General features: G+C 38.2%; 1 protein-coding gene across 2 annotated transcripts; it reads right to left on the bottom strand.

The window, feature by feature from the left end:
- Positions 1–840: 840 nt before the first annotated feature.
- Positions 841–26,728, bottom strand: LOC125241135 (zinc finger protein 91-like). 2 transcript variants are annotated; one of them, XM_048149467.1, is made up of 6 exons: positions 26,694–26,728; positions 26,408–26,571; positions 11,240–11,372; positions 5,961–7,113; positions 4,014–4,869; positions 841–3,576 (listed from the first exon to the last, which is right to left on the bottom strand). In XM_048149467.1, the coding sequence occupies exons 2-6, from the start codon at positions 26,525–26,527 to the stop codon at positions 910–912; spliced, it is 4,929 nt and encodes a 1,642-aa protein (XP_048005424.1). In that variant the 5' UTR covers positions 26,528–26,571; positions 26,694–26,728; the 3' UTR covers positions 841–909. The 2 variants fall into 2 exon arrangements, with proteins under 2 accessions (XP_048005424.1, XP_048005425.1); XM_048149468.1 differs by lacking the exons at positions 26,408–26,571; positions 26,694–26,728 and adding an exon at positions 16,655–16,682.
- Positions 26,729–27,324: the final 596 nt, after the last annotated feature.

The following is a 27,324-nucleotide window of genomic DNA, read 5'->3' as shown; positions in this document are numbered from 1 at the left end:
TGTATAAGCGCATGGTGTCAAAGTACAAACATATCCTTGTTGTCGACTTATTATCGAACATATTATCTCATATGTATTTCGCTAATCATGATTCATTTTGCGATGTTAAAAGACCGCGGTCTTATGGATCGTTACACGGTGTTATACACTTTGTCGCTAACCATAAAGACAAGATTTGCTTGTATCTTTATATAAATAAACTGACAGAGCGGCTTTATAGCAATCGACAAAGTGGGACGTTTTATTTACTAAACACGCTCACATATTATGTTTTGTCCTTGTCATAATCTTACTGTGTCTCGTCAAAACAGTGGCTATATTGTTGTTGCCCGACTGGATCCGGAAAGAACAATGAACCAGACCAAATTACGCGTAGGTTGGTTATGGCATGTTGTCAGGAATATTGTGTGTGGCGTGTTTATATAATTTAGTGGCATTGCGTATGTTCTGTCCCTCACGGGCGTGAACCGTTCATCATGTTGTCTAGTTACTAACGTAAAATAATTTGTCAAAGCATTGTCTTCATCTAGCTAGCTCTTATGGTGACAGATTGCTGTACGATATTGAACCTCAAGTGGTTTAATTCCTTGACTGTAACGCGAGCGGTTATTTTAGAGCGTACAGCCGATCATCGCGGCGTTAACAGCATGCGATCAACAGAATATAGGAAAAATCTATTGACAGTATATTGTGATTGCATGCGTACAACGCTATGCCTATCTCATCAAAGAACGCGCGAAAAGTTCAAAAGAATAAAATATTAAAGCCAAATTTAGAGACGACAAATAATAGCATCATGTCGCGCTACTATAAAACTGCCTTCGTGATCTCATAAAGTAATCAATGATACATTTGTGTTTATTCTCCGGAATGATAAGCATAGTACCATGTCGATACACTCGTTCATTATTAATCGTCAATGGTAATGGTGGGGCACGAGGCCTGGTCGTCGACGAGGCCCACGTCGTCGTCGGAGAGGTCGATGACGTCGGCGGCGGGCGACGCGCGCGGCGCCTGCGCCTCGTTCTGCGTCTGGTACAGCGACAGCACGTCCGATATGATGGGGCACTGCAACCGGAAGTGTTCGTTCTCGTTCGAATTCTGACTTTCCTCATCCATAATGTGGCCCTGCAGCCGCACCCCGCCATCTTCCTCCTCCTCCTCCTCCTCGCCGTAACCGTAATACTTTTGTTCGTCCTGTTCGTCTTTCGGAACATATGTGTTGATCAAGAGCGTCAAGTTTGCGTCACAGGTGAACACTTTGGTGGGGTCGGAGTCCTCTTTTCCGCACTCGTGTTCCGCAAACACTTTGGCGGAGGTGAAGTACTTGAGACACGCGGCGCACTGGTTCTGCAGGTGCGCGCGGTAGTGGTTGTGCAGGTTGGGGAACTCGTCCCCGCACACGACGCATGGTTCAGGTTTGACGGTCGCCCGGTAGTGCATCTTTTGCACGAACTTATGCACCCCTCTCATGTGCTTTATGAAGGGTCCGTATTGAATAAATTTCTCTCCACATTTCCGACATTTCAATGGATTTTTTCTGTACTTGCGGTTGCGATGAGAAAACGCGTGAATGTTGAAAGCGTCCATCGTTTTAAATTTATGCGAACAGAACCTGCAGGAAATAGAGCCGGAGCCCTTGTGAATGCCGTCGTGCTTCGCCTTGGAGCTCTTGCGCGTGATGGGCTTGAAGCAGAAGCGGCACTCCTCGTACTTGGGGCGCAGGTCCAGGTCGGCGGCCGCCGCCGCGTCGTCGTCGCTCTCGATGGCGCACAGGTGGTTGTCGCAGTCGGTGCGCGAGTAGAAGTACTCGCCGCACTTCTTGCAGCGGTTGGACTCGTGGTAGTCGAGGTGGCGGTGCAGGTTGAAGAACACCTTCCCGCAGATGGGGCAAGTCTCCTCGATCGACTCCTTCGGCATTACGATCCACTCCTTGTCGTCGCCGTGCACGTCTCTCATGTGGTAAATCATTTCTCTGAACGCGACGAACGTCTCGTCGCAGTGTTCGCATTTAGTGGGATTATCGACATTCAACTGAGAAAAGTGGTGGTTCTTATGTTTTCTGTAAAGAGTCAAAGTGTTGAATTTTCGCTTGCAATATATGCATCCGTAATAACCGACCGTGCGATGATAAACTTTATGTCCCGTCAAAGCATCAAGGTTTTCGAATACTCTGAAGCAATAATCACAGACGAGATCTTTTTTGCTCTTTGATGCCTCCTTAGACACTTTTATACCGTGCTGTGTGCGCAAATGGCAATCTAGTTTCACTTGTAAATGGAATGGTTTGTAACAGACGTAACATTTAATCTTCCTCGGATATATTTCAGTGTCACCGACCAACTTCTTCTTGTCGCAACTAAAAGTCAGGTGTCCTTCTAGGAACCTCAGTGAACTAAAGTAGTCATAGCAGTAGTTGCATCTCAGCGAATTGTGGTAATCCAAGTGCCTCTCGTAGTTACCCTTACTAGCGAGTATTTTGAGACATATCGAGCATTGGAATTCCTTCAATGGTCCATTCAGCGTCTGCTCGTTGCGATCAGCGATCCACGTTTCGTTAATATTGTGCACATCTCTCAAATGGTGGTGCAAATCGTAACCCTTGATGAATGTTTCCTCGCACTTGGGGCATTTGAACGGATTGTCGACTTGTTTGGAAGTGAGATGTCCTTTAATGTGAACATTGTGATTTTTGAGTGATATAGTTTTCTTCCCGCAGAACTTGCACTTGAAGAACTCGGGCTTGCGCAGATGCGACTCCTCGTGGTGGCGCAGGCGGCGCTCGTCGCGGAAGGCCTTGGCGCACAGCTTGCAGGCGAAGACGCGCGGCGCGGGTGCGTCCGGGTCTTCCTTCACCATCTTGCTCTCGGGGTGCGTGCGCCGCAGGTGCCGGATCAGCTTCACCCAGTCGGGGTAGTAGCGCACGCAGATGGGGCACTTCACCTTGTCCTTGCGCAGCCGCGCTATCCTGTCCTTGTGAGACTGGTGGTCGAAGTTGTGACCTTTCACGTGCCTGCGGAAATAATCTTCGTCGGTGTAGCCTTTGCCGCATATTGTACATTTAAACGGACCGTTGTCGTCTTCGTAATGTGTTCGCAGGTGTAGTTCCTGCCTTTTTTTATTAGTGAACATGACGTGGCAAATCGGGCATTCGTGTCGCGCACCAAAGAGCAAAGTCTTCGATTTGTGCCAGGACATGTGATGCTTCAGAGAGTTCTCAGAATCACAAACTTTTCCGCAATGAAGGCAAGTATGGGTGCCATCGAAAACGGCTTTGTCGGCAGTCGTGGGCAGTAAGTCGCCTACTATTGTGCTCTGGCTTTCACCGCGCTTGTAGTGTATAGCCATGTGAGAGAGATACACTTTCCTGTACTGAAAGACGCGTTTGCAAATGGAACACTGGTAGTCTTTATTTTTAAATCGTGTTTGCTTGTGATAGTTCATGTGCGCCTGAGCCGCCCTCAAGTGTTTGCTCTTCCGGTTGCAAATGGTGCAAGTGAGCAGTTTGGGGTCCAGATTGGTGTCACGATAGTGCTCGCGCATATGCAGTTTGTAGTGGCATTGAAATCGGAAAGTCTGTAACAAAAAACAAAACCGATCACATATCTGCTAATATATTAATAAAGTCGATACCTACGATTTTATAATAGTAGTTTATGCAACTGATATTCAGATTCAGATTCAGATTCAGATATATTTATTGATAAATGTACATCTCATTTACATGTCAAAAATAAGTTATTATAATTAAATTAAAATTAAATAACAACAACATTACATACATACTGATATTGATGCACTATTACACAACTCCAACATCCAGTCGTCTTTTACAGCCTAATTATGTACAGTGCGTACACTACTTGATCTACACACTTGTCATAGGTACTCATAGGATGGGTTCAGAAACCCTTTTACGTTCGATGGCTGTAATAATGCTGGTTTCTGAGCGCATTTTTGAGCATTAATATGTAAATGTGCGTAGATAAAAGTAATAAACAAAAGATAAATACCTCTTTGCAAACAAAGCATTCCAATTTCTTTTCCAAATTATTCCCAACATTTGAATGCCAATTGACATGTCGCTTCAGGGAAATCAAGGTGGGCATGTTCTTTCCGCAGATAGTGCAGTTGAATCCGCTAAGATTGACTAGAGGTTCGCCCTCGTGTTCCTCCGGAACCTCACCAAAGCCGTTGTGACTCTGGATCTCGTCCAGCGGTTCCGCTTTAGTCACAACGACCTCACAAAAATCCGCCAAGTCGGCGCCTTCGAACTGCTTCGGTGGCACCTTCTTGAGCCTGTGCACCAGCTTGATGTGGTTGGCGAGAGCGTTGCAGCTCTTGAACTTGTCGCCGCAGTCGGTGCAGGTGTAGAGGTTGCGCGGCTTCATGTTCTGCTGAATGTGCTTCTTGTTGTGCTCGTTGAGCACGCCGACGCTCATCTCGAGGTCGCAGATGAGGCAGCGCACGAGGCAGTTCTTGAGCACGACGCTGGCGCGCTTGGTGCCGGAGCTCATGTTGTGCTTGGTGCGCTTGTGGTGCACGAGCAGGCGCCGGTACGAGAACTGCTTCTCGCAAATGTCGCACGTGTTGCCGTCGCCCTCCTCCGCGCTCGACTCCGACTCTTCGCGGTACGACTCGTTCAGGAGGCTGTGAGACGCGTTAGCGTCCGCATCTGTTTCTGCCTCTTCGTTCATACCCTTTTCTTGCTTCTGGCCGGGCTCGGTTTTTTCAAGTTCAAAATGTTTCATCTCATGGGTGACTAACGATTTCTTGTACTTGAAAGTTTTATCGCAGTATTTACACTTCTGGGGGCCGCTGCCACTGTTGTCAGACACTATTGACGAAGAATCTTCAATTGTGCTTGGCCTGAAATAATGCATAAGTAATATTAAAAGCCAGTTTATATTTTTACAGCAATAAAGCAATCATTACTTTCGTGAAGACTGTCTGTCCAAGTGTCTATCAATCCGTATATCATGGTACTCATTATGCCAAAAAATTGAGGAAATAATTCAATGTGATTAGGATATTTTTTCCGATCTGTTACTTAATTTAGATGTTATAATGTAACTAAAAGTTAAAAGTGAGTAACAATCAATGAAAAAAATTTGTCTTGTATGACACTTATGAAAACTTTGACGTAATGGCAAAGCAATAAAAATAAACAATATTTTCTAAGAATCGCTTCATGGCTTACTTTATCAAACTGGCAGCTAATTAAGCAGTCAAGATGGTGGTCAATTTATTCCGTTTAAAATACAACTTACTAATTGTAGTACTATTTTTCTCCAAATAGTGTACCTATTGTAAATTTATGTATGAAATTCGTGTGCTGGGAAAGACCTTACACTACACTTTGTATCGTAAATAAGTAAACTGGACGCCTAGGTATTTTTTTCTTTAAATTCATTATCTGTTCCTTTCAGTATAAATGGTGCTGGTGTTTCTTTTATTTGGATTTTTTATTACACGACTGCCCCAAAAAAAGTGTATTGTTTAAATAAGTAGTAGTTATTTGTTTTACAAGGCAGGGGGCAAAGTCGTTTAACCGCAGAGCACGTGCCAATATTGATACTAGAGCAAGCGAAAGATTCCAATATTGAATCGCGAGCGTAACGAGTGGTTCGGATCATGGGATTCAAATGAAATGACGTTGCGAGGGTTTCAAGGCTCGTATTCGGTAAACAAAATGTTCCATCGAGTGAAACAAAAAAAATTTTACCACACTAATACCAAGAAAATATTAACTTTACAAGATCTAAGTGGAATGTACCCGTGTACTTAACACAGCAAAAAGGAGTGTACAAGTTTCTAATGGGTTGGCAACGCGCATGTGACACTCCTTGAGTTGCAGGTGTCCATAGGCTACGGTGACCGCTTTCCATCAGGCGGACCGTATGTTTGTTTGCCACCGACGCAGTATAAACAAAAAGTCCATAGATAGGCGAGTGGCGTACCTGGACTCGTCGCCGGCCTCCTCGATGTTGGAGACGTGCGCGGCGAGGTGCGTGATGAGCAGCTGCTCCGAGCCCAGCTGCTTGTAGCACATGCGGCACTCGAACAGCTCCCGCTCGCCCGCCGGCTCCCGTGTCTGCGGGTCCGGCTTCAGCGCCCACATCCGCGGCTCGAAGTGAACATCCTTGATATGTTTCATATATGACGACTTTCGAGACGTCACCTTTTTGCAAATCGGGCACGTGAACGTGGTAGCGTTAGTACTTTCGGGGCATTTACTGAAATGTTCACTGTGTACATAGTAGTCGTCGAATGGTTTTTTACAATAAATGCAAGGCACGGAGACCTTCCCGTTGCTCGCCTTGGGCTCCGACTTGACTTGCGGCAGGACGGCCGCATGCACCACTCTCATGTGCTTTTCCAGGTTCTCTATAGTTTTGAAGGTCGTGGTGCACATGCTGCAGTTTATCCGTTTCGCGTGAACACTGTCTATGGGCTCCAGCGATATTAGCAGCTCTTTCTGGATGGGCTTGGGCGGCGTCTGCGGTGGAGTTTTCTGCGGTGATTTCCCGCATGTCTCGTGGTGACGTTTCAGCATTATTTTTAATTTGAAAGTCTTTCCGCATTTATCGCAACCAATTTTTTCGTCCGTATCAGTCGCATCTTGTATATTCTTCTTTGGAATAGTGACAACTACATTTTCAGGAAAAGTTTCTTTTGCCTTGTTCGTTTTGCCTGAATGAATCCTGGAGTGTGCAGCTAAGCTTTTTACCGACGGGAACTGTCGGCCGCAGGTTTTGCACTTAAATTCGTCTCTAAGTAGGGGTTCGTCAGAATCTGTCTCACCCGAGAATTGAGAAGCACTGTTGTCTTCGTAATCTGAATCCATATAATAACTGCTAGCTGTAAGCCTAGGCTTTTTGTTACTATTTTTTAGTTCTTCAACTCGTTTTGATTTGGTGGGTCGGAATTCGGTTGATTTGCTGCTAGCAGAAGCGATTTCCAGGCTTTCGTGACTGCGTTTTCGACTATTCCTTTTGTTAGAGTCCAGCTCAGAGGCTTGCGAGGGCTTGGTTTGATTAGTCGCCTCCGTCTGGATGGAGGAAACGGAGTCGCTGCTGGTCCTGTTGGGTGGCACCGGTGTGGAACTCGAACCTACAAGCAAAGCCATCATCACATCTTCTCAACTAAAAATCATACTTTACAATTGTATCGCATTTTTTGAAAAAGGTTGTAAGGTCAAGCGGGATAACTGCGACTTCTAAAATATAAAGTACAACTTTGACTGCCTAAAACTACTATGTAAATGAAATTGAATTATCCCGCAGGGGGAGAATTCCAACTATTGATAATAAGTTTCGTTACGGTGAAAATACAATAGTAAACCGGATATCATGTGGTTTGTCAAAGCGTAAGGAACCTAAATAAAACACTCATTTTTATGTAACTCTGTTCGTTTGTGTAAAAAAACACTTACAGGATGTCAGCGGGGTAATTAAAACTATTCTCCATAATAGGCAGTGATGGGAATCGTGCCTATTAGAAATCTGTCGATACTGTGTCTATAGGTGCATACCGTGTACCTGCGCACACCTTATTCTCTGTTCATAATCAAAACAATAGGGGCTAAACGCTTTAAATAATCGATAATACACAATGACGTTCAATAAAATAAAAGTCCCTTTCCAGAGCCAGTATCACTAAATGAGGTATTAATATCGATGCAAAACCTCGAAGTAGTGTTGTTTATTTTCATATGAAATATGGCGGGGCAATTAAGACTACCAAATAGTCGAAATTAGCCTCCATCGCAATTTGAGCGGGGCAGTTTAAGCTACAGCTTGAATTTTATTAAAACATGAAAATCACAATATTTAAGGACATACAAACATAAAATAGTTTATAATTATGCAAGTAACTGTAGAAAAAATGTAAAATCACATTAAAACCAAATTTTTATGGAATATTTGAGAGGCTACAAGGTCGTGTAGATAAGAGACCATTAGGTCTATCAACACCATCTATGGCGAAATTATGAAAGAGATTATACGTCTTCTGGACATATGTATATGGCACTACAGTAAATAATGTAAAACGTGGTAGATATTTGGATTATTTACGATTCCCCGCAGTAACTGTTGTCCCGCCTGACCTTATATTTACAAATTAAAGACGGGGTGAAATATTATACGCATACGCAGCTTTCACATTTTAATAGTTTACTAACAATGCAAACGAACTATAAGAAACTATTATTACCAATATAAGACAAGAATTAAATCAACTTATTGACACATTACTGCACATATCGTTAAACCTCTCTTTAAACTTGCAAACGCGGCAAAGCTAGCTTGCCTTCAATACAAACCACATAGGAAAACTCTGTGAACCTGCTTATATTATATATTTAATTAGCTTTTGTCGGCTTCGCTCGCGTTCAATTCCAAAATTGCGGAATGCTCCATACCAACTTCTACCCCCCCTCTTTAAGCGGGGGGGGGGGGGGGTTATAGAGACAAAAGGTAGGCTACTAGTACGTCACATTCCATCCCTTTAACTGTCTCCACTTTGCTGTGAAAGACGGACAAACAGACACACACACTTTTCCATTTATAATATTAGAAAATAGTACGGATTATGTATAACCCCACCCCTGTGTTCATAATATTTGTATATAGTTAATCGTAATATTTTGCGCAGCATATGCTAAGCAAGATAATAGTACATTACAAGTGAGGAAGTTCGAAACGAGTGGCGATAAATTAAACCGAAGAGTGTTTTAAATCGACATGAGTTACGAATTTATTTTTCGCACGTGTATTGTACAGTCAACGAATGAAAATAAACAACAATAAACGTTTTCCTACAACGTTTTTCAGTACAGATGGCCCTTCGAAGTTTATTCGTCCTGACAAGAAATGAACCACTATAAAAAGCACCATCTGTACTAAAAAACAAGTATACACATCGCAAAGCAAGATAAGATGAAGAAATCAAAAATCGCACAAGCGCAAACAGTTTCATAAGTGTATTGTTTAACATACATATTGCAAATAATTCTGAATTATACTTCGTACTTAGGTACTCCTACCTCCACTAATAAGTATCAGGTATGTTATGATATGACTTGACAGTTATGACGCTATATGCTTAATTGTCGTCACCAAACTGACAACGAGTTAATTTTTGTTAACAACTTTTGCTGATTGGGGGGACCCAAATTCTGAAAATGCTTACAAGTGCGAAAAGGATAGGATAAGTTAGAAATGAGTGGTACATTAAAACACGGCCTAAGGAAGTGTTGGAATACATAATATATGCAGGGCCTGCGTATTTTATTTCAACACTTTAGCATTGCAGGTGATAAATATTTTGTGAGCGTCAGAATGGCGGGTGTACATCAAGCAATCCTGGTGTGGTATACGTCAGGAGTTAGTGCTAGCAATGTGCCAAATGTGCGCCAAAATTCGAGCAATGTGCTCTTTGAACTCCAGAGATATTTAAGAAATTAATGACACCCGCCATTCTGACGTCAGGTTGGCGGGTGTACTTCCAGTTCTAGCTAATGGCTGCTAACTTGAGGGTGAAAGTACTGCCTAAGGTTAGTGCTCGCAATGTGCTTCCACATGTATGAAACACACACTAATTCAGAGAGCCGTTGAAGAGTAATATGGGATTGAATAAAGATGTCTATAACGCCTGCTGAAATAAAATAGCAATGTTCATTACCTGCAATGCAGCATTAACATTCAGGCGCTTTTCACAAAAAAGTGATACTTATAGATATATTTATTCAATCCCATATTACTCTTCAACGGCTCTCTGAATTAGTGTGTGTTTCATACATGTGGAAGCACATTGCGAGCACTAACCTTAGGCAGTACTTTCACCCTCGAGTAAGCAGCCATTAGCTAGAACTGGAAGTACACCCGCCAACCTGACGTCAGAATGGCGGGTGTCATTAATTTCTTAAATATCTCTGGAGTTCAAAGAGCACATTGCTCAAATTTTGGCGCACATTTGGCACATTGCTAGCACTAACTCCTGACGTATACGACACCAGGATTGCTTGATGTACACCCGCCATCCTGACGCTCTCAATATTTTAGATAGAAAGCAGTCAGGTGAATTATTTAACAAACTGAAAGCACATAAGTAAATGTAAAAAAAAACTATTACAAAAAAAGCGAAGAAAATAGCAGAAGCAAAAATTACACACAAATAAATATAAGTTTAGAAATAGCTGGAGTGGGGGGATCGTATAATTAAGGGTTTGATGACTCGGTCGAGTCCTAATAAAGGAGTCCTCCCCCGCCTTCTCCATTTAATGCTCGCGCTCATGGCTTACGCTTGTGATAGTTGTGATACGCTTCACTGGTTCGAGTAAAGCGCTGGTTTTTTGCGAGATTACCGGAACCCAATAACATGTATAACATAACACCGTAAAATTGTGAACCCATTCGTTTATAATCGGACTGTCACTTTATTATTTAACTACATAAATTATAAATATTTGACCAAAAAGATAATATACTAAATATGTTCATTGGTAAGGTTCTCAGGTATTCCAGGAACTAAGTGCGTCTGTAATGTTATGTATTTATTAACCCCTTATTCATAAACATTTACTAAAGTTAACAAGCCGCTAATAATCGTTTGTCCCTTTCCGACGTATTGGTATGATGGAAAGAGACAAACTATTATTCGCGGCTAATTAACTTTCATAAATTTAAAATATGCAGCGCAATAGGGAACTTGACTGTAGTTAAAATAATAGTACATTTCGATACAAGTGCGAAAAAGAGGAAGTTCGAAACGAGTGGCGATAAATTAAAACACGGCCGAAGGGAGCGTTTTAAATCGACACGAGTTACGAATTCCCTTTTCGCACGTGTATCGAACGACGTTTTTCAGTACAGATCGATTCGACCTGCCATATAATGAACCACTTCTCGCACTAGTGCGTAAAAAAACACCATCTGTACTGAAAATTTTATATCATTCACGAAATAAAGCATCAGATAATTATAAGAAAAACGTGAACAGAAGTTATTTTTAAATCCAATTTCTATTTAATAAGTCAGGTAGAAATATATAAAGTAACTGAGTTAACCGTGACGTCACTCAATTCGATTTCATATAAATTCCATATTAGCAAGTCGTTCAAATTCGTTTTGACAGTTCTTAAAAAGAAGCTGATTTGACTAGGAGACAAGTAGCCTATATCTGAAAAGAAACGAACGAGCACCTTAAACAGTACTGGTCAGTTGGTCACACTCACCAGGAGGGGGAACATAATTTCGGCGTAGCTCCTGATCAGCTCTTTCACATTGTTGTTTAAAAATATATGCGCTACTGAGTTTCTGGATGCATTCCGCACATACTTTGTCGGGTAGGCCATCTCCTTCAAATATCTGTAAAGAAATCAACACTAAATTTATGGACGTTAAACTTTCGTGAGAGATGTTCAAATAGATATTGCGTTCCAGTTATTCACGGAGTCTAGCTTCGTAGCGCCCACCATAAAAAATGTTTGCTAGGGAATTTTGATTCTTATTGTACTTGAGATTGAATTTTATTGCATTTGTTCGTAAAATTTTAGAAACAAAAGAAATTTTTATTTGTTTACATGAAAGTTAAAATTCCATTGAAACCAAATGTACTTCAGAAAGTACATTGGGCGCCAAGAGGCTAGCAGAAGCTAGCACATGCCTGATGATGCGTCTCCATATGACTGGAAACATGCCGCTAATCGCGTGGTGAGTACATCCGTGTATTTAATTCAATTATGACATGTTTATGTTTCCGAAAGACGATGTGGTTCTGCCGGGGAGCATGACGTAAACTCAGTTATCTTATTAAGTTATTACTTACTAAATGACCTTTTATCAAACTGTCAAGAGCCTAGCTGAAAAGAAAACTTTTCCCCGTAGAAACATTGATCCTCTTTTAAACCCATTTCGGCGATGAAAATCCAAAAACCCTGAAATTCTTCTATTTTAATGTTTTGACTATTTACGAAGTTTCATGTGACGACTGGTCTGGCGTAGTTGGTACTGTTGGTAGTGACCGTGCCTGCTAAGCCGAAGGTCTTGTGTTCGAATCCCGGTAAGCCAAATCGAACCAAAGTAACCCCTCCGAATCGCTGAACTTAAGTGGCAATGGGCGGGGCACACTGCACGTAGAACCGATGGCCGTTAGGGCAGAAGGGTTGTTGAGTGGCGACCGCGTACCGGAAGGCGCAGCGTGGGTAGGCCCCGTACAAGGTGGACTGATGACCTGGTGAAGATCGCAGGAGTCCATTGGAAGCGGGTGGCGCAGGACTGGTCATTGTGGCAATCTTTGGGGAAGGCCAATGTCCAGCAGTGGACGTCTTTCGGCTGATATGATGATGATGGATGATGATGATCGTTTTCTAGCACTCATAGAACAAACCTTGCTTAGTTTGGGGCTAGGTTGATCTGTGTAATTCAAATCCCACCAAAAACATTCTGTAAAAAACTAGCCAAGTCTCGATAGAGCTGCTTGTTTATCTCTATAAAATATAATGAAATCTAGACAAAGTCGTGCCAAGTCAAGATGTGCGTTCCCATTGAGGGTTCACGTTAGAATTTCGAGCTTTTGAATGTGTCAGTCTTTAGTAAAAGTTAAGATAAGATAAGATAATCATTTATTGCAAACCATGGTATACAAAGTTGTTTACATGTATGTATAGGTAAGTACACGAGATCACATGGCACCCTGGTAGGGTATGGAAATTTTTCTTATATTATTTAAACAAACATATTTTATTAACCTAGGGCGTGTGCGTGTGGATTGAGTGAGCACCTTTCGAAAATAAAATAAAAAATATGCTGATCATTTAGTAAAAGTTCTAAAACAATTGTAAAACGAATCTCTGAATTTGTAAAAAGATAAATCATATTATCGATTAAATCTAAAGCCGTTGGTCATGATAATATTAGTCGTCTAATGATTATACACATTCAGGATATCATCTTACCAATTATTGCTGATATAGTCAATACTTCCTTACTAACAGGTCTGTTCCCATCGTGCTGGCGGAAAGCCTTTATTATTCCACTGCCCAAAATTAATAATCCGATTTCACTCAACCACTTTCGTCCAATATCTATTCTTCCATTTCTGTCCAAAATTTTAGAGGCGGCAGCCCATAAACAGATCTCAAAATTTATTTACGGTAACAGCCTACTTTCACCGCTGCAGTCTGGTTTTCGAAGTGGACACAGCACTACCACTGCGCTACTTAAGATATCCGAGGACATTAGGTTCGGCATGGAATCTTCCAAAGTTACGGTGCTGGTGCTGATAGACTTCTCCAATGCTTTTAATGCGGTAGACCATGACCTACTTTTGGTTACTCTCAAACATTTTCGGGTTTCTTCAGATGCGACCAGGTGGTTTTTCTCATATCTGTCCAATCGAATCCAGGCTGTCCGTGCCGGCCACTCGTTTTCTGACTGGTCTGAACTGAGTGCTGGTGTACCTCAAGGCGGTATTCTCTCGCCCTTCCTATTTTCTATCTTTATAAATCTTATTACCGCCGAGATTCAAAGCTCTTACCATTTATATGCAGACGACCTCCAGTTGTACGCTCAGGCTAATGTGGATGATGTGAATACAGCCATCTCATTAATAAACGCCGACTTAGATTACATTGCTGAGTGGTCTGCTTGCTTTGGTATTTCCGTCAATCCTGCTAAATGCCAAGCCATAATTTTGGGTAGCCAACAGCAACTGTCTAGGTTAAGCTCCGTATCTGTCGCTCCGGTTACTTTCGAAGACGCGGTAATACCACTGAGCAGTAGAGTCAAGAATCTTGGTCTAGTTTTTGATGCCAACCTTTCCTGGCTTGGTCAGCTGTCTGACGTAAATCGCAAAGTTATAGGAACACTTAGAACCCTCTATAGATTTAAAAACTTTTTGCCTGTTAATACGAAAAAGATGCTAGTGCAATCCTTAGTGTTACCAATAATTGATTATGGGGATGTGTGCACTACCAATATCACTCAAGAATCACTCAACAAATTAGACCGTCTCCTAAATAATTGCATCAGATTTATATTCGGACTTCGTAAATACGATCATGTCTCTTTTTACCGTAAGAAGCTCCATTGGCTTTCTATACGTCGCCGAAGATCTTTCCGAATCCTCTGTATTCTATATTCCATCCTGTTCGAGCCTTCTGCTCCTGGATACCTAAACAGTAAATTCTCATTTGATGCTCCTCGCCTGGGATGCGAGTTGCGTACATCCCGCACTCTCAAACTAACCATACCTCCGCATCGCACTGGCTTTATGACAAATTCTTTCGCCGTTCAGGCTAGTCGCCTTTGGAATTCACTCCTTTGTATATCAGACAAGCTCCAAGTAAGTTTTCATTTAAGCGTTTGTTACGCAAGCACTTGCTAAAACAAGAATTCGAATAAAATCCATCAATATTATATGTATTTCATTGTATGTATTATATGTAATATTTAAAATATTTATTGTAAATATCTATTTATGTAAAAGTATGTGTAGTATATGCTGTATATGTATATATATAGTTTGCTTTTCTTCTTAGTAAATCACCTTTTTGTTTTCTCACTGCACCATTTGTATTGAATCTCTGTTTGGCCCTATGGTTGACTGGTAGAGAATGCCTTTTGGCATTAAGTCCGCCATTTGTACATTTTTGTATATTTTGTGCAATAAAGTTTAAATAAATAAATAAATAAATAAATCAAAAGATACAGTCATTAACATGTGCTCACTCAGTTCTCACAAACTACCAACGAAAACAGTGAATGTATTCATTTAACATATAATATTTATATACTAACATTTAGTAAAAAATATGCCAACTTACCTCTATAAATTTTTAATTTTTAACTAAAATTTATAGAGGTAAGTTGGCATGCGGCAGATGTGTCCGGCGCAGTGGCGCAGTCCCATTTAAGTTTAGCGGCTGTCAGGGCTAGTGCGGCGTGACGGGAGACCGCGAAGGAAATGGCGGCACGATCTTGAAGTCTTTCGAAAAGATTAGCCAAAACATTGCCTTAGAACCCACGCGTCTCGGGTGGAAGAAAGAGAGGGAGGCTTTTGCACAGCAGTGAGACACAACGGGCTAACAAATAAATAAATAATAAATACATTTTAGTCTGACAACGTGACAACCCACCTTTAAAAACCAAACCTGCTTTTTGTTAACCAGCCAGCTGTATGAATGACAATGTTATCACAAACAAAAAAAATTTCCTTTTAGGCTCTATACCTTGTACTTTTTAAAAAGTGTGAACACCCCAAGCTGTCAAAGAGTGTTATTTATCAGGTAACGTTTGGTTGCTGTAAATTTTTCCCTATTTAAAAATAATTGAGCTACTAATTTTAATTTTATTCCACTAACATGTAATTTCGCTTAATTTGACGAAATGTATACCTACATCTTCACGAATACAAACATATCTTTATTACATTTAATGAATTTTAAGAAAATAATAATTTTCTTCAGTAAATCATCAACAAAAAATTAAAAGTACCCAATTTTGCAGAGGTTTAAAACTCATTGCATTAATCTGGGCTGGGTATAACACTACTAAATTATAAAGGTACTAGACCTTTACCGCGATTTTTAATTTTATCTGTTTGACATTAGCCATTGCTTGTCAATCATCATCATCTGATCCGAGTGCGATAGTTATTTTCTGTGATTGTTATATTTATGTACTCTAGATGGTACCTATAGTAGATTCAGAAATATTTAGTAGGTACGTTATTATTATTGATACGTTACAAATCACGAAAAACCGTTTTTCTACTCCCGAACTGTTATTCGTCATTTACAAGGTCGTGCATGGATCTTTAAAACCCCACATAAAAGTCTATTCCCCAAAGCCAGCGTCCGCCAACTTTCCACGCATGCGCGCAGTATGGAAAAAACTGAAAACGCATTGTTTGGCTCTGTAACCATGGCAACGCATTGTTATAACGATACTGCGCGCGTGCGCGGAAAGGCTTTGGGCAGCTGAGCTGACAGTGCAAACCTTTGCGTCAAAATACAAGAAACTGTGTGAATTTCACGAAAGTTATTCAAGAAAACTATTAAAAACTAAGTGCATGGTCGTAGAAAAAGCATTGTATGCATCGGTGTTTAACTGAGTCAAAAAATACTCGTGGCGTCTTAATAACAATTTTCAGTACAGATGGTGTTTTTTTTACGCACTAGTGCGAGAAGTGGTTCATTATATGTGAGGTCGAAACTTCGGAGGCTCATCTGTACTGAAAAACGTCGTACGATACACGTGCGAAAAGGAAATTCGTAACTCGTGTCGATTTAAAACACTCCCTTCGGTCGTGTTTTAATTTATCGCCACTCGTTTCGAACTTCCTTTTTTACGCACTTGTATCGTAATGTACTATTTCGGCTTCGCCTCAAATTGTTATCCTCGCCACTCGTCTTTTTTGACATCCTTTAAACGCCTGTTGCATTAAATATTGTCGTATTATTCATTCACCTGAAAAAAAAAACATATTCAGAAAAAAAAAACAATGATGCTCGGTTTTTTTTCACAATTCCCCAAATCAAATGGCTAAACCAAATGTCTTTTTTCTATTTGCAACCCCATACCACTCCAAATTTTGTCGAAAGACATAGGAATGTAGGAAGAAACAAGTAGACCGCATCATCACTTACCATCAGGTGTGATCGTGGTCAAACGTCTACCTATCCATACTTAAAAAAAAAAAAAACATCAGACTCTATTATAAATTATAATATAATGCACAATAATTACAATATTTCATTGCATGTTTAAGAACTGCATTTAAAATGAATTCTGTATTTTTTTTTCTTTTAACCAGTTATTAATAAGGATAGATAAGTCGGCTACTAAACTAAAATTCACAATCCTGCGGACTAAATTGACAAATGACTGACAGATGAAATGTTACCAGGAACAGTGAAATAAAAATAGTGAAGGGTATATGTCGATAACAATATATCGACAAGTTGTAAAGTACAAATAACAAACTAGTTTAAATCAAAAATGTTGGTTTGTTCGGTTTTCGATGTAGTGGATGGATAAAATGCGTTTTTACCCACTAGTTTTATAGCATAAAAGGTATCCAAACCAGTAGGTAAAAAAGAAATATGTTGTCCGACGATAACTAGTCTTTATTAAAAAATATTATTCATTCCCAGGCTCCGTTATTTCGTCATCTTCATCATCATCATCATCATCAGTTACATTTATAATAAAACGATCCGAGACATTGTCCACTAAATGGTCGAGTTGTAACATTTTGTCCTCGGTTTTTATTATGTGATTTACACAATCTTTCCATCTTTCGGCTGTAATGGCTGTAATTTCTCAATATACCCGCTTTTTTTCTTGAAAAGATTGACCATATTGTTGGGACTATTTAAAAAAACACAATAATTGTAATAATTCATTTGTAAAGATTCAATAAACTATCATAATAAATATATAAATTTCATTTACATTATTGCTGGTTTGAAATTAACATTTTATATCTAATTAGGGGTCTACAGACCTTTTGATCTGTCGAAATCACAAAAAAGTTGGCATATTGATTAAAAGATCAAATTGCCAATTTGATTGTCCCGTCTGGGTGCACCTTAAATCTACGATGTAATAATAATTTTAATATCGATAAGAACGACACTGGCCAAACTGTGGCAACATTTGTTCACACTTACTTGTCAATTTGGTCCGTAGGATTATGGATTTTAGTTTAGACTCATATCGAATTTGGCACAATAAAGATTGTCTTCTGTAGTATTTGACATAAAAAAAACAATATTTACAGATTTTGGGTATTAAAAGTGTATGATGACTTGATGACTATGCATTTTCAATTAAAAATGTGTATAATTTTTGTATTTATTTTGGCCACCGAAAACGCTGTCAGCGATGTAGTGACGTCATGGAATTCGAACTGACAAAATTAACTTCATGCCTCATCCTTAAAAATTAGAAAATGTTGTTTTCGAATATAATGACCTGATGCACAGATAATCTATAGATTAACATGACTATATTGTTTTCGCCTGATTACGTAAAAAATACTACTTAATAGTCTTTAAAAATATTTTTCAGTTTTTAGGTCATAATAAAATATGGTGATATTTTATTTCGGTTATTTGGACAGTACTTAATTATAATCATATAAGACAGACTTTAAAAAATGGTTAAGTAGCCTACTATACCTCATAATGGCGTCATCGCCAACAAAAGCATTTTGTAGTGAGACATAATAATGAACTGCTTATTGTTTTAGATGGTAACAACTCGGAAACTAGTCAAAATTCAGAAAAGTTTATATTACATTTTAGTCTTTAAATGTGATCAAGAATATGCTGTTAAAATTATTTAGTTTCTTCATGTGACACCATGTATAGTTGTTGTTATAGACTATCTTGCAGTGTGACTCCTCCTGAGCAAAGCAACATGCACGTTAGGGTGGAGCGAATTTAAAAATTTTGGAACTATGCAATTAAATACCACTCAAAGAATGTCTAATTTTATTATATATCGTCACTACTTTTAAAAAATCTCGTATCTCACGCTGTTCCTCAAAGTTAAAATGCAGTAAGTTTATATGCACTCCATACATACTTACTACAATTTTCTTTTCATTGACAGACGAAGATACAAGTTTTTTTTAAAGTAGTGACGATATATAATTTAAAAAATCTAGCTATATACTTTTGGCCCTCTACCATTGATTGAATAAAAAAATATTAATATTTTTTTGTAAAATATCTTTTTTAATTTTACATATGTTAATTACATTTATACATATATTAAACATCGCTTTTGGTATCTGAAATTATTTTAATGTAAGTTTTTTTTTATTTTGACACATTTTTTTTCTGAGACCTAAATTTACTGCAAAATTGAAATTTTCCAAAACATCCTATTTATATATAACTCGTGCTTAAAAAAATATTCTAAGTATGTGACAGAAAAGCTATCTATCGAAATAAATTCATAGCATGGGACTGATATGTTGTTTAATGAAACAACATATCAGTCCCATCAAAAATTTTGGTTATAACGCTTCAAAGTATGCCTAAATTGCCTAATAACATCTAAAATGTCACTTTTAGTCACTATGTAAAAATAGAAAAAATCATAAAAAATGCAAAAACCCAAAGAATTTAATTCATATCTAAGGGACCATCCACACTCATAACTCTCATAAGACGCATGTCTCGGGGCGCGCAACGGACGTCTCCGCCACGCCGCCTTAATGTAATTCAAAAAACGTCTCCTCAGTACATTTTGTATAGGAAGGACGTAAGACGCGCCCCAGGCGGTGTACTGAGGAGACGTTTTTTGAATTACCAGGGTGTCCACTACTAAACTCAAAAAAAATTCCCTGACTTTTCCCTGACTTTCCATGACCATTTAAGAAAATTTCCCTGACCAAATTTTCATTCAACTATTACCACTTTTGCTTAGAGTTGCAAAAAAACGGTTTTTTTCTGTCTTGAAAAAAAAAATCTGAAAAAAAAAAGTTTTTACCATACCTCAAAAAGGAAAAACGGAATCCTTATAGGATCACTCGTGCGTCTGTCTGTCCGTCTGTCACAGATTTTTTTTCTGGAATATGTTTGTTTTCTACGAAATATCAAAATTTGCAAGGCAGTTCATACTTTTATACCTACGGTTTTTTGATCTTTATGTTAACTATCAAACTTTAATTTCTGGTTTTATAAAACTAAAATTAACGAAATCTGTAGTTGGTAGTTATCGCCATTTACTTTTGGCTATACCAGTGCAACTCTATCAGAGTAGAGCGAGTTTGAGTTTCGGCGCCTTTGGGTAATCTACGCCAGAAAAAAAAATCGCGAGCGCAGCGAGCGCGAAATTTTTTCCCCTTTTATACGTCCCTGGGGCTGATAGTAGTTATTATGTACATAACATAGGAAACAAAATGGAGTACCTAGTCTGAGCAGAGTAGTTATGTGCAAATTGCGGAAACTTTCCAAAAAAATCTTAAATTTCATGAAACTTTCACGAAAAATAAAGGGAATAAAAATTGATGAAATGGAAAATACTAAACGTACTCACATTTCTTTTTTTCCTGTTTATTTTAAGCCTTTATATGTTGTGTTGTGGATACGAATAAAGTTATTCATCTATCTATCTAAACGCGAGCGAAGCGAGCGCGAAATTTTTTCTTTGTTTTCAGCGTCGGGATGCCCATTTAGGTGTTTTGCCACTACATGCCTTTAGGTTTCCAAAATCATACTCACTCTCATACAAAATTGCGCCTCTATGTGACGTTATGCGCCATTGGCTTTATGAGGAACTCCGCTTTGGATTGTCGGATAGATACTTAGAATTTGGACAGCGACGTAACTTTGTCTTTGTCGTTTTCACATCGCCCTAGCAAAAGCAAATTATGAATGTTGTATATGGTGACATTGTGGTGCAACTTTCCAGTTAATCTGAATCACAATAACTGAATTTATTCCCGACCCCCTTTGCCATTTTGGAATATGTGGGTAGGGCACGCAATGTAAAAAAAAACTGGATTTTTCCGCATTTACGATTTTGGGCCGGATAAATTAAGGTCAGCTAGAGCATGAAGATATCTCTGACATCTCTCATTAGCAATCACTGGGATGGAGGCCAGGGACTATACTTGTAATGAAAAGTCTAAAGTGATAATTTTAAGTTGCCTTTAAATCACTACCGGGAATCGATCTTTACTGTCATGGATGTGGTCAACCCAAGAAATCATATAATTTTTAAATACTTTTTGATTTTTTTTCTTGGTGCCCAGTTTTTCCCTGACCTCCAAATCATTTCCCTGACTTTCCATGACCCCTATGAGCTTCCCTGACTTTTCCCTGACTTTCCCTGACTTTCCAGAAAGTGGACACCCTGATTACATTCAGGCGGCGTGGTGGAGACGTCCGTTGCGCGCCCCGAGACACGCGACGCCTAAGTGGGGACGCTGCCTAAAGATGTCCTTAATATAAAATACAACCCAAAACAATACAACGTGTTTCCGGTATCACTCAAAGCCTCAGACACCCCAACTGATTTTTATTTTTCTAAACTCATCTAGAGTATTCATCTTTTAATCTGGTTACTTTTTTTTAAATTGAATTTTTAATTTTCTGTACAGGCCCCGTAGCCGAATGGCATTTCTCCGACGCCAAACGAAAGCGATACGCCGCTGGCTCTGTCGCGCCAATACGCAAGCGCGATAGAGATAGATATCTACTAGCGCTTCGTTTCGTGAGCGTTTCGTGAGCGATTGTGCCATTCGGCTAGCCACCCAGCTCTAATTGACTTTTAGCTCTACACTCAATAAAATAATTGCTAACTACCATCATTCAGTGATTTTTAAAAATTATGAAGTCTTTAAATTTTTAATTTTTCATACAAAATAAATATTAGCTTCAATGTACGCCATTATTGTTGTCATTGACGTTGTCTGTCACACTTTAGACTTAACAGAATTCGCAATACATTACCTCTTAGAAAAAACTTTCAAGGGTGATAAAAATCAAAATACAAGTTATTTTTAAAAGTCGCCGAACAAATGTTGATCAGTATAACAGCAATTCCCGTCAACTTTGTACAATGCCACGTCAGCAAATTTTAATTGATCCTATTTTGTTACCAACATTTAGTAATATAATTCGACTTTCGTAAGATACTTGATAATTGTTATAATTAAGAAAATATAGATACTAGAGAACCTTAATGACGAAATAAAACTTAATAAAATCTCAATTTATCAACAAAATCTTGGTAACAAAATAGGAATTAATAAAAACAAATTTAACTTTTCCCTTAATTTTTGTACAAAGTTGACGGGAATTGCTGATAAGGAGAATAGCCTAGAGTTCAATTCTTCGCCTTTGTTACAGGCCCCACTCTGTATTATTAATTACTGTCTAATTAAACGAAAAAAAATAGTACCATATTTTATTACGACTTAAAAACCCGCAAAAAAATAATTTAAAGTTTACTTTTACGTGATCAGGCTAAAACAACATCAGCCATATTAATCTATAGAATATCTATGACATGACGTCAGTATATTTAGAAAAAATATTTCACATTGTCACACCCGTCAGTAGGCTAATAAAAAAAAAAAAACACCCGTCAACGACTATGAATTTTAATACAATAGAGGTTGCTTCTATGGAGATCAGATTACTACCTCTAATTTCCATAGTTGATCTGAATTATGTGACGTCACTCCATTGGCCAACACCGTTTTCGGAGTCCATAATGAAAAAAAAACATACACACATCTTTAATTAAAAATACGCAGTCATCACGCACTTTTAATGCCCGCAAGCTATAAATATTGATTTCTTAAGTCAAATACTACAGAAAACAATAACTTGATGTGCTAAATTCGATACGAGTCTAGTAGCCTATAGACAGCTAAGATGTCACTGTAAAACACTTTAAAGCTTTGTCACAGTAAACTTCAAATTGGACAGGTAATCGCAGTAAGCAAATTTAAACCCAGTATTCAAAATTACTAGGTTGTAATTAGGTACGAGTACAATTTGTTATGACTTATGATAAACATTAAGATTAAACTGACAAACAACGTCAAACTCGTAGCGGAAAAAATAATCGTCCAAGTAACCAGCCAGTATTAATACTCCCAAATACTGGAAAAGGTAAACAACCTCTAGCAATGCGATATACACAATGTTGTATTACGAATACAATAGAATAGGCACATAAAAAATAACTAATAATACTAATTTAAATAAAAATATTACCCCCATCAAGATATAGCTCAATCGATTCTACTCTCGATTCTGAACAAACGGTTTTCAGGTTTTTAGTGTTAAGTGAAACACGGTGTATACTGTATGTGTTACTTCGTTTATGGTATTTCGCATGATAACGTGATTATTGAGTTAAAAATGAAATATTGAAGTATCATTATTTACTATTTTTTAATAAATCTAAACATTATTATGGTAAAATTCACTTAATTACAGGTTCCTTTATAGCATAAATTAATAATAAAAAATAAAAATTGACATCAGACATATTTAATTTATTCATTAAATTTACCTTTTTTTTTTTTGCTTTTATTGCTAAAGGCCAAAAGTAGTACCTAATTTTTAAATTTGATGCCAGAAATAAAATCTACAAATTTTTCCACAAGTTTTGATAAATATTCCGTTATAAATTTCTATTTTTTTCTTTTCTCCATATAACAACGCTCGACCCTAATGCACATATCCATCCACATTAGAGCAGGCTCCAAGGGGATGTTCGTTTGCAAAAATAGCGCACCTCATTCTGACTTCAGATACATATTTTATAGATCCCGAACACCATATAAATACAAGTTGCCAACCAGTTTTGTGGTCCCCTTCCCCGCACCCCGGCAATCAAAAATCGCATACAAAGAAAAGAAATTTTTCATTAAACCATGCCGTGTGGGGTATCAAATGAAAGGGCTTACTGAGTAGTTCACGAATATATAGCATACTATAACATTTATTATACTTCCTCTAAGAACTTTTTTGAAAGTTTACTAAAATGCTCGATTTTCGAGTTAACTTTAAACCACTATTGCTTGAGAAGTTATGAATATATTTTAATCATTATTATTTAAAAAAACTAACAATAGTCCATTGTTTGCGAACCAATAGTTCGTACAGTAAAAAAGTTGCATGGAGGAGCGGGGGAGCAATCAAAAATGGCGAGTTTCGATGTTTCAATATGGTTCTTAAAATTCGGTTTCTGAGTGGAATTTCATTGCGGGACAATATAATTGACAGATTAAAGTGGGAGGAGAAAAGCAGGAGTAGAAAAAATAATAAAACAACAGTTATACACAACGTTTGGCCACGAGAGAAATATCGAAACTCGCCATGTTTGATTGCTCCCCTCGCTCCCCCATGCAACTTTTTGACTGTATTAACTATTATTTTGTATATAATGGACTATTGTTAGTTATTTAAAATAATAATGATTAAAATAGATTCATAACTTCTCAAGCAATAGTGGTTTAAAGTTAACTCGAAAATCGAGCATTTTAGTAAACTTTCAAAAAAGTTCTTAGAGGAAGTATAATAAATGTTATAGTATGCTATTATATTCGTGAACTACTCAGTAAGCCCTTTCATTTGATACCCCACACGGCATGGTTTGATGAAAAATTTTTTTTTCTTTGTATGCGATTTTTGATTGCCGGGGTGCGGGGAAGGGGACCACAAAACTGGTTGGCAACTTGTATTTATATGGTGTTCGGGATCTATAAAATATGTATCTGAAGTCAGAATGAGGTGCGCTATTTTTGCAACAAAAAGGAAAAACGGAATCCTTATAGGATCACTCGTGCGTCTGTCTGTCCGTCTGTCACAGAATTTTTTTTTTCTGGAATATGTTTGTTTTCTAAAGTACGAAATATTAAAATTTGCAAGGCAGTTCATACTTTTATACCTACGGTTTTTTTTATCTTTATGTTAACTATCAAACTTTAATTTCTGGTTTTATAAAACTAACATTTTAACGAAATCTGTAGTTGGTAGTTATCGCCATTTACTCTTGGCTGTACCAGTACCGGCCCGTGCACTCCATCAGGGTAGAGCGTGTTTGAGTTTCGGCGCCCTTGGGTAATCTACGCTAGAAAAAAACATTGCGAGCGCAGCGAGCGCGAAAATTTTTCCCCTTTTATACGTCCCTGGGGCTGATAGTAGTTATTATGTACATAACATAGGAAACAAAATGAAGTACCTAATAGTCTATCAGAGCAGAGTAGTTGCGGAAACTCCAAAAAAATCTTAAATTTCATGAAACTTTCACGAAAAATGAAGGGAACTAAAATTGATGAAATGGAAAATACTAAACGGGAGCAAGCGAGCGCCTGAAATTTTTTCTTTGTCAGCGTCGGGATGCCCATTTAGGTGTTTTGCCACTACACGCCTTTAGGTTTCCAAGTGTTTTGATGTTCTCTCAACGTCACGCTTATTATCCTCCTATGCTCCTTTGACTCATACAAAATTGCGCCTCTATGTGACGTTATGCGCCATTGGCTTTATGAGGAACTCCGCTTTGGATTGTTGGATAGATACTTAGAATTTGGACAGCGACGTAACTTTGTCGTTGTCGTTTTCACATCGCCCTAGCAAAAGCAAATTATGAATGTTGTATATGGTGACATTGTGGTGCAACTTTCCAGTTAATCTGAATCACAATAACTGAATTTATTCTCGACCCCCTTCGCCATTTTGGAATATGTGGGTAGGGCACGCAATGTAAAAAAAATCTGGATTTTTCCGCATTTACGATTTTCCGGATAAATTAAGGTCAGCTAGAGCATGAAGATATCTCTGACATCTCTCATTAGCAATCACTGGGATGGAGGCCAAGTACTATACTTGTAATGAAAAGTCTAAAGTGACAATTTTAAGTTGCCTTGGAATCGATCTTTGCTGTCATGGATGTGGTCAACCCTAGAAATCATATTATTTTTTAAATTATTTTGATTTTTTTTCTTGGTGAAAAGTTTTTCCCTGACCTCAAAATCATTTCCCTGACTTTCCCTGACTTTCCATGACCACTATGAGCTTCCCTGACTTTTCCCTGACTTTCCCTGACTTTCCAGAAAGTGGACACCCTGTAAAAGGAAGGCGATTTGAGAACAAAGAAGATGCGTTGGCTGCGTATAATTACGAAATTTCTGAGGTGTCTAAAAAGAAGAGTGGTCATCGGTATTTTCTAAAAGAAGAGTGGTCATCGGTGGTTTAGACAGATGAAAACGTGTATACGTGTTCACGGTGAATACTTCGAAAAAATAGATAGCTGTAATAAAGAATAAAGTATGTAAATTTTGAGTATCTAATTTCTTTTGGCATGACCCTCGTATAGAGGCAGGAAGAGGAAGTTTACTTGCTATCAGAGACAGATTGATCATATGTTGTTTTCTTGTATTTATTGTATAATTTTTAATTTTAATCATGTACCATACCATGTCACTACTACAAAGCATAATATAATTTTTAAAAGGCAAAGGAATATGTTTGTATGAACCAGCACTTGGTCACTATTTCATTTAGCCCATTATGATCTAATTTCATTTTTAGGGTTCTGTAGGCAACTGGGATCTGTCTATCACATAACTTTATGTATTCTCATATTCATGTTCTCCACATACATACTTTACACAGAAAATACTTTATTGGATAAAACTTATTGCATGCTATATTATTATTACTAAATATCTAAACAAACTGACACAGAATGGATTTCTTAAACCATGCTGTAAGAGATTTGAGTAGAGAAATGAATAATCTATTTGTCATTACTCCAGTAACAACAATATAGGTGAGTAGCAATCAAACATGTTTTATGCATATATTGACAAAGTCGAGATTGATTTTTTTCTAAGTACTTGGATAAAAATCTTTACTTACTTTGATCCGAGCACACTCCATCACCATGTCTGCCAATTGAACGCTGTTATCCACCGTAAAGATGGAATAAAAGTCGCCAAGTTTGAGACATAGTCTACATTTTCCCAGCTTGAGAGCCATATTGATTTGTTCTCCAATAACTTCATGTCATTTAAACAAAGTATCTGTAGAGAGTCATACGAAAAATACATTATATTCTTTATTTACCACATTGCTATAAACATCCATCATTGACAATTACGGCTTTAAAACATGTAGGCTTTCATTTTGCACAAAATTCGCTTACCTCGCTTGCCGGTGTACGCCATTCGCTGTCTCCTCTTGTCTTGCCGAACTTTTTCTCTCCGGTACAGATAAAAGATCAAGCATCATTGTTGTTGATCGAAACTATCGATGGCAACCCTCAAGGGCCAATTAGATCCATGCGTTGTTCCAAATACTATATACTATAATACGTGCATCTTCTGACGTTTCCCATACAATTGAGCGGCAACAATTTTACTAGCGCCATCTAGCGGTTCGAGTTGATCAAAGTAGTTGTTCAGACTTTTATTTGAGTAAATTAAAATAGAAAATGCTATTACTTGATCTACTTTAACATTTTTCGACGGAATAAAACAAAAAAATAAGAATTTGTAATTTTTTTTAATTTTTGCTGTATGAAACTAAACTATTTTGATCAACTCATGCCGCTAGGAGCGCTAGTGTGCCTGTTGCCAACTTTGGCACCGAGCTGCACGTATTAACTCGTAGAGTTTACATAGTATTTGGTTGTTCCATGTCGTTAAATTAATCGTTATACATGAAATCGTGCTATAATAATGCAGTACAAAAAAATCTTATCTTATTTTCGCTCTCACGTATGGGAAAACGTTGGCTCGATAAATTGAAACTGATCGATTTGTTTGTGAATATTC

Source organism: Leguminivora glycinivorella, chromosome Z (assembly GCF_023078275.1).
Source record: "Leguminivora glycinivorella isolate SPB_JAAS2020 chromosome Z, LegGlyc_1.1, whole genome shotgun sequence".
Lineage (NCBI taxonomy): Eukaryota > Metazoa > Arthropoda > Insecta > Lepidoptera > Tortricidae > Leguminivora > Leguminivora glycinivorella.
Note: the sequence above shows the minus strand (reverse complement) of the source record. Positions and strands in the feature narration are given on the sequence as shown.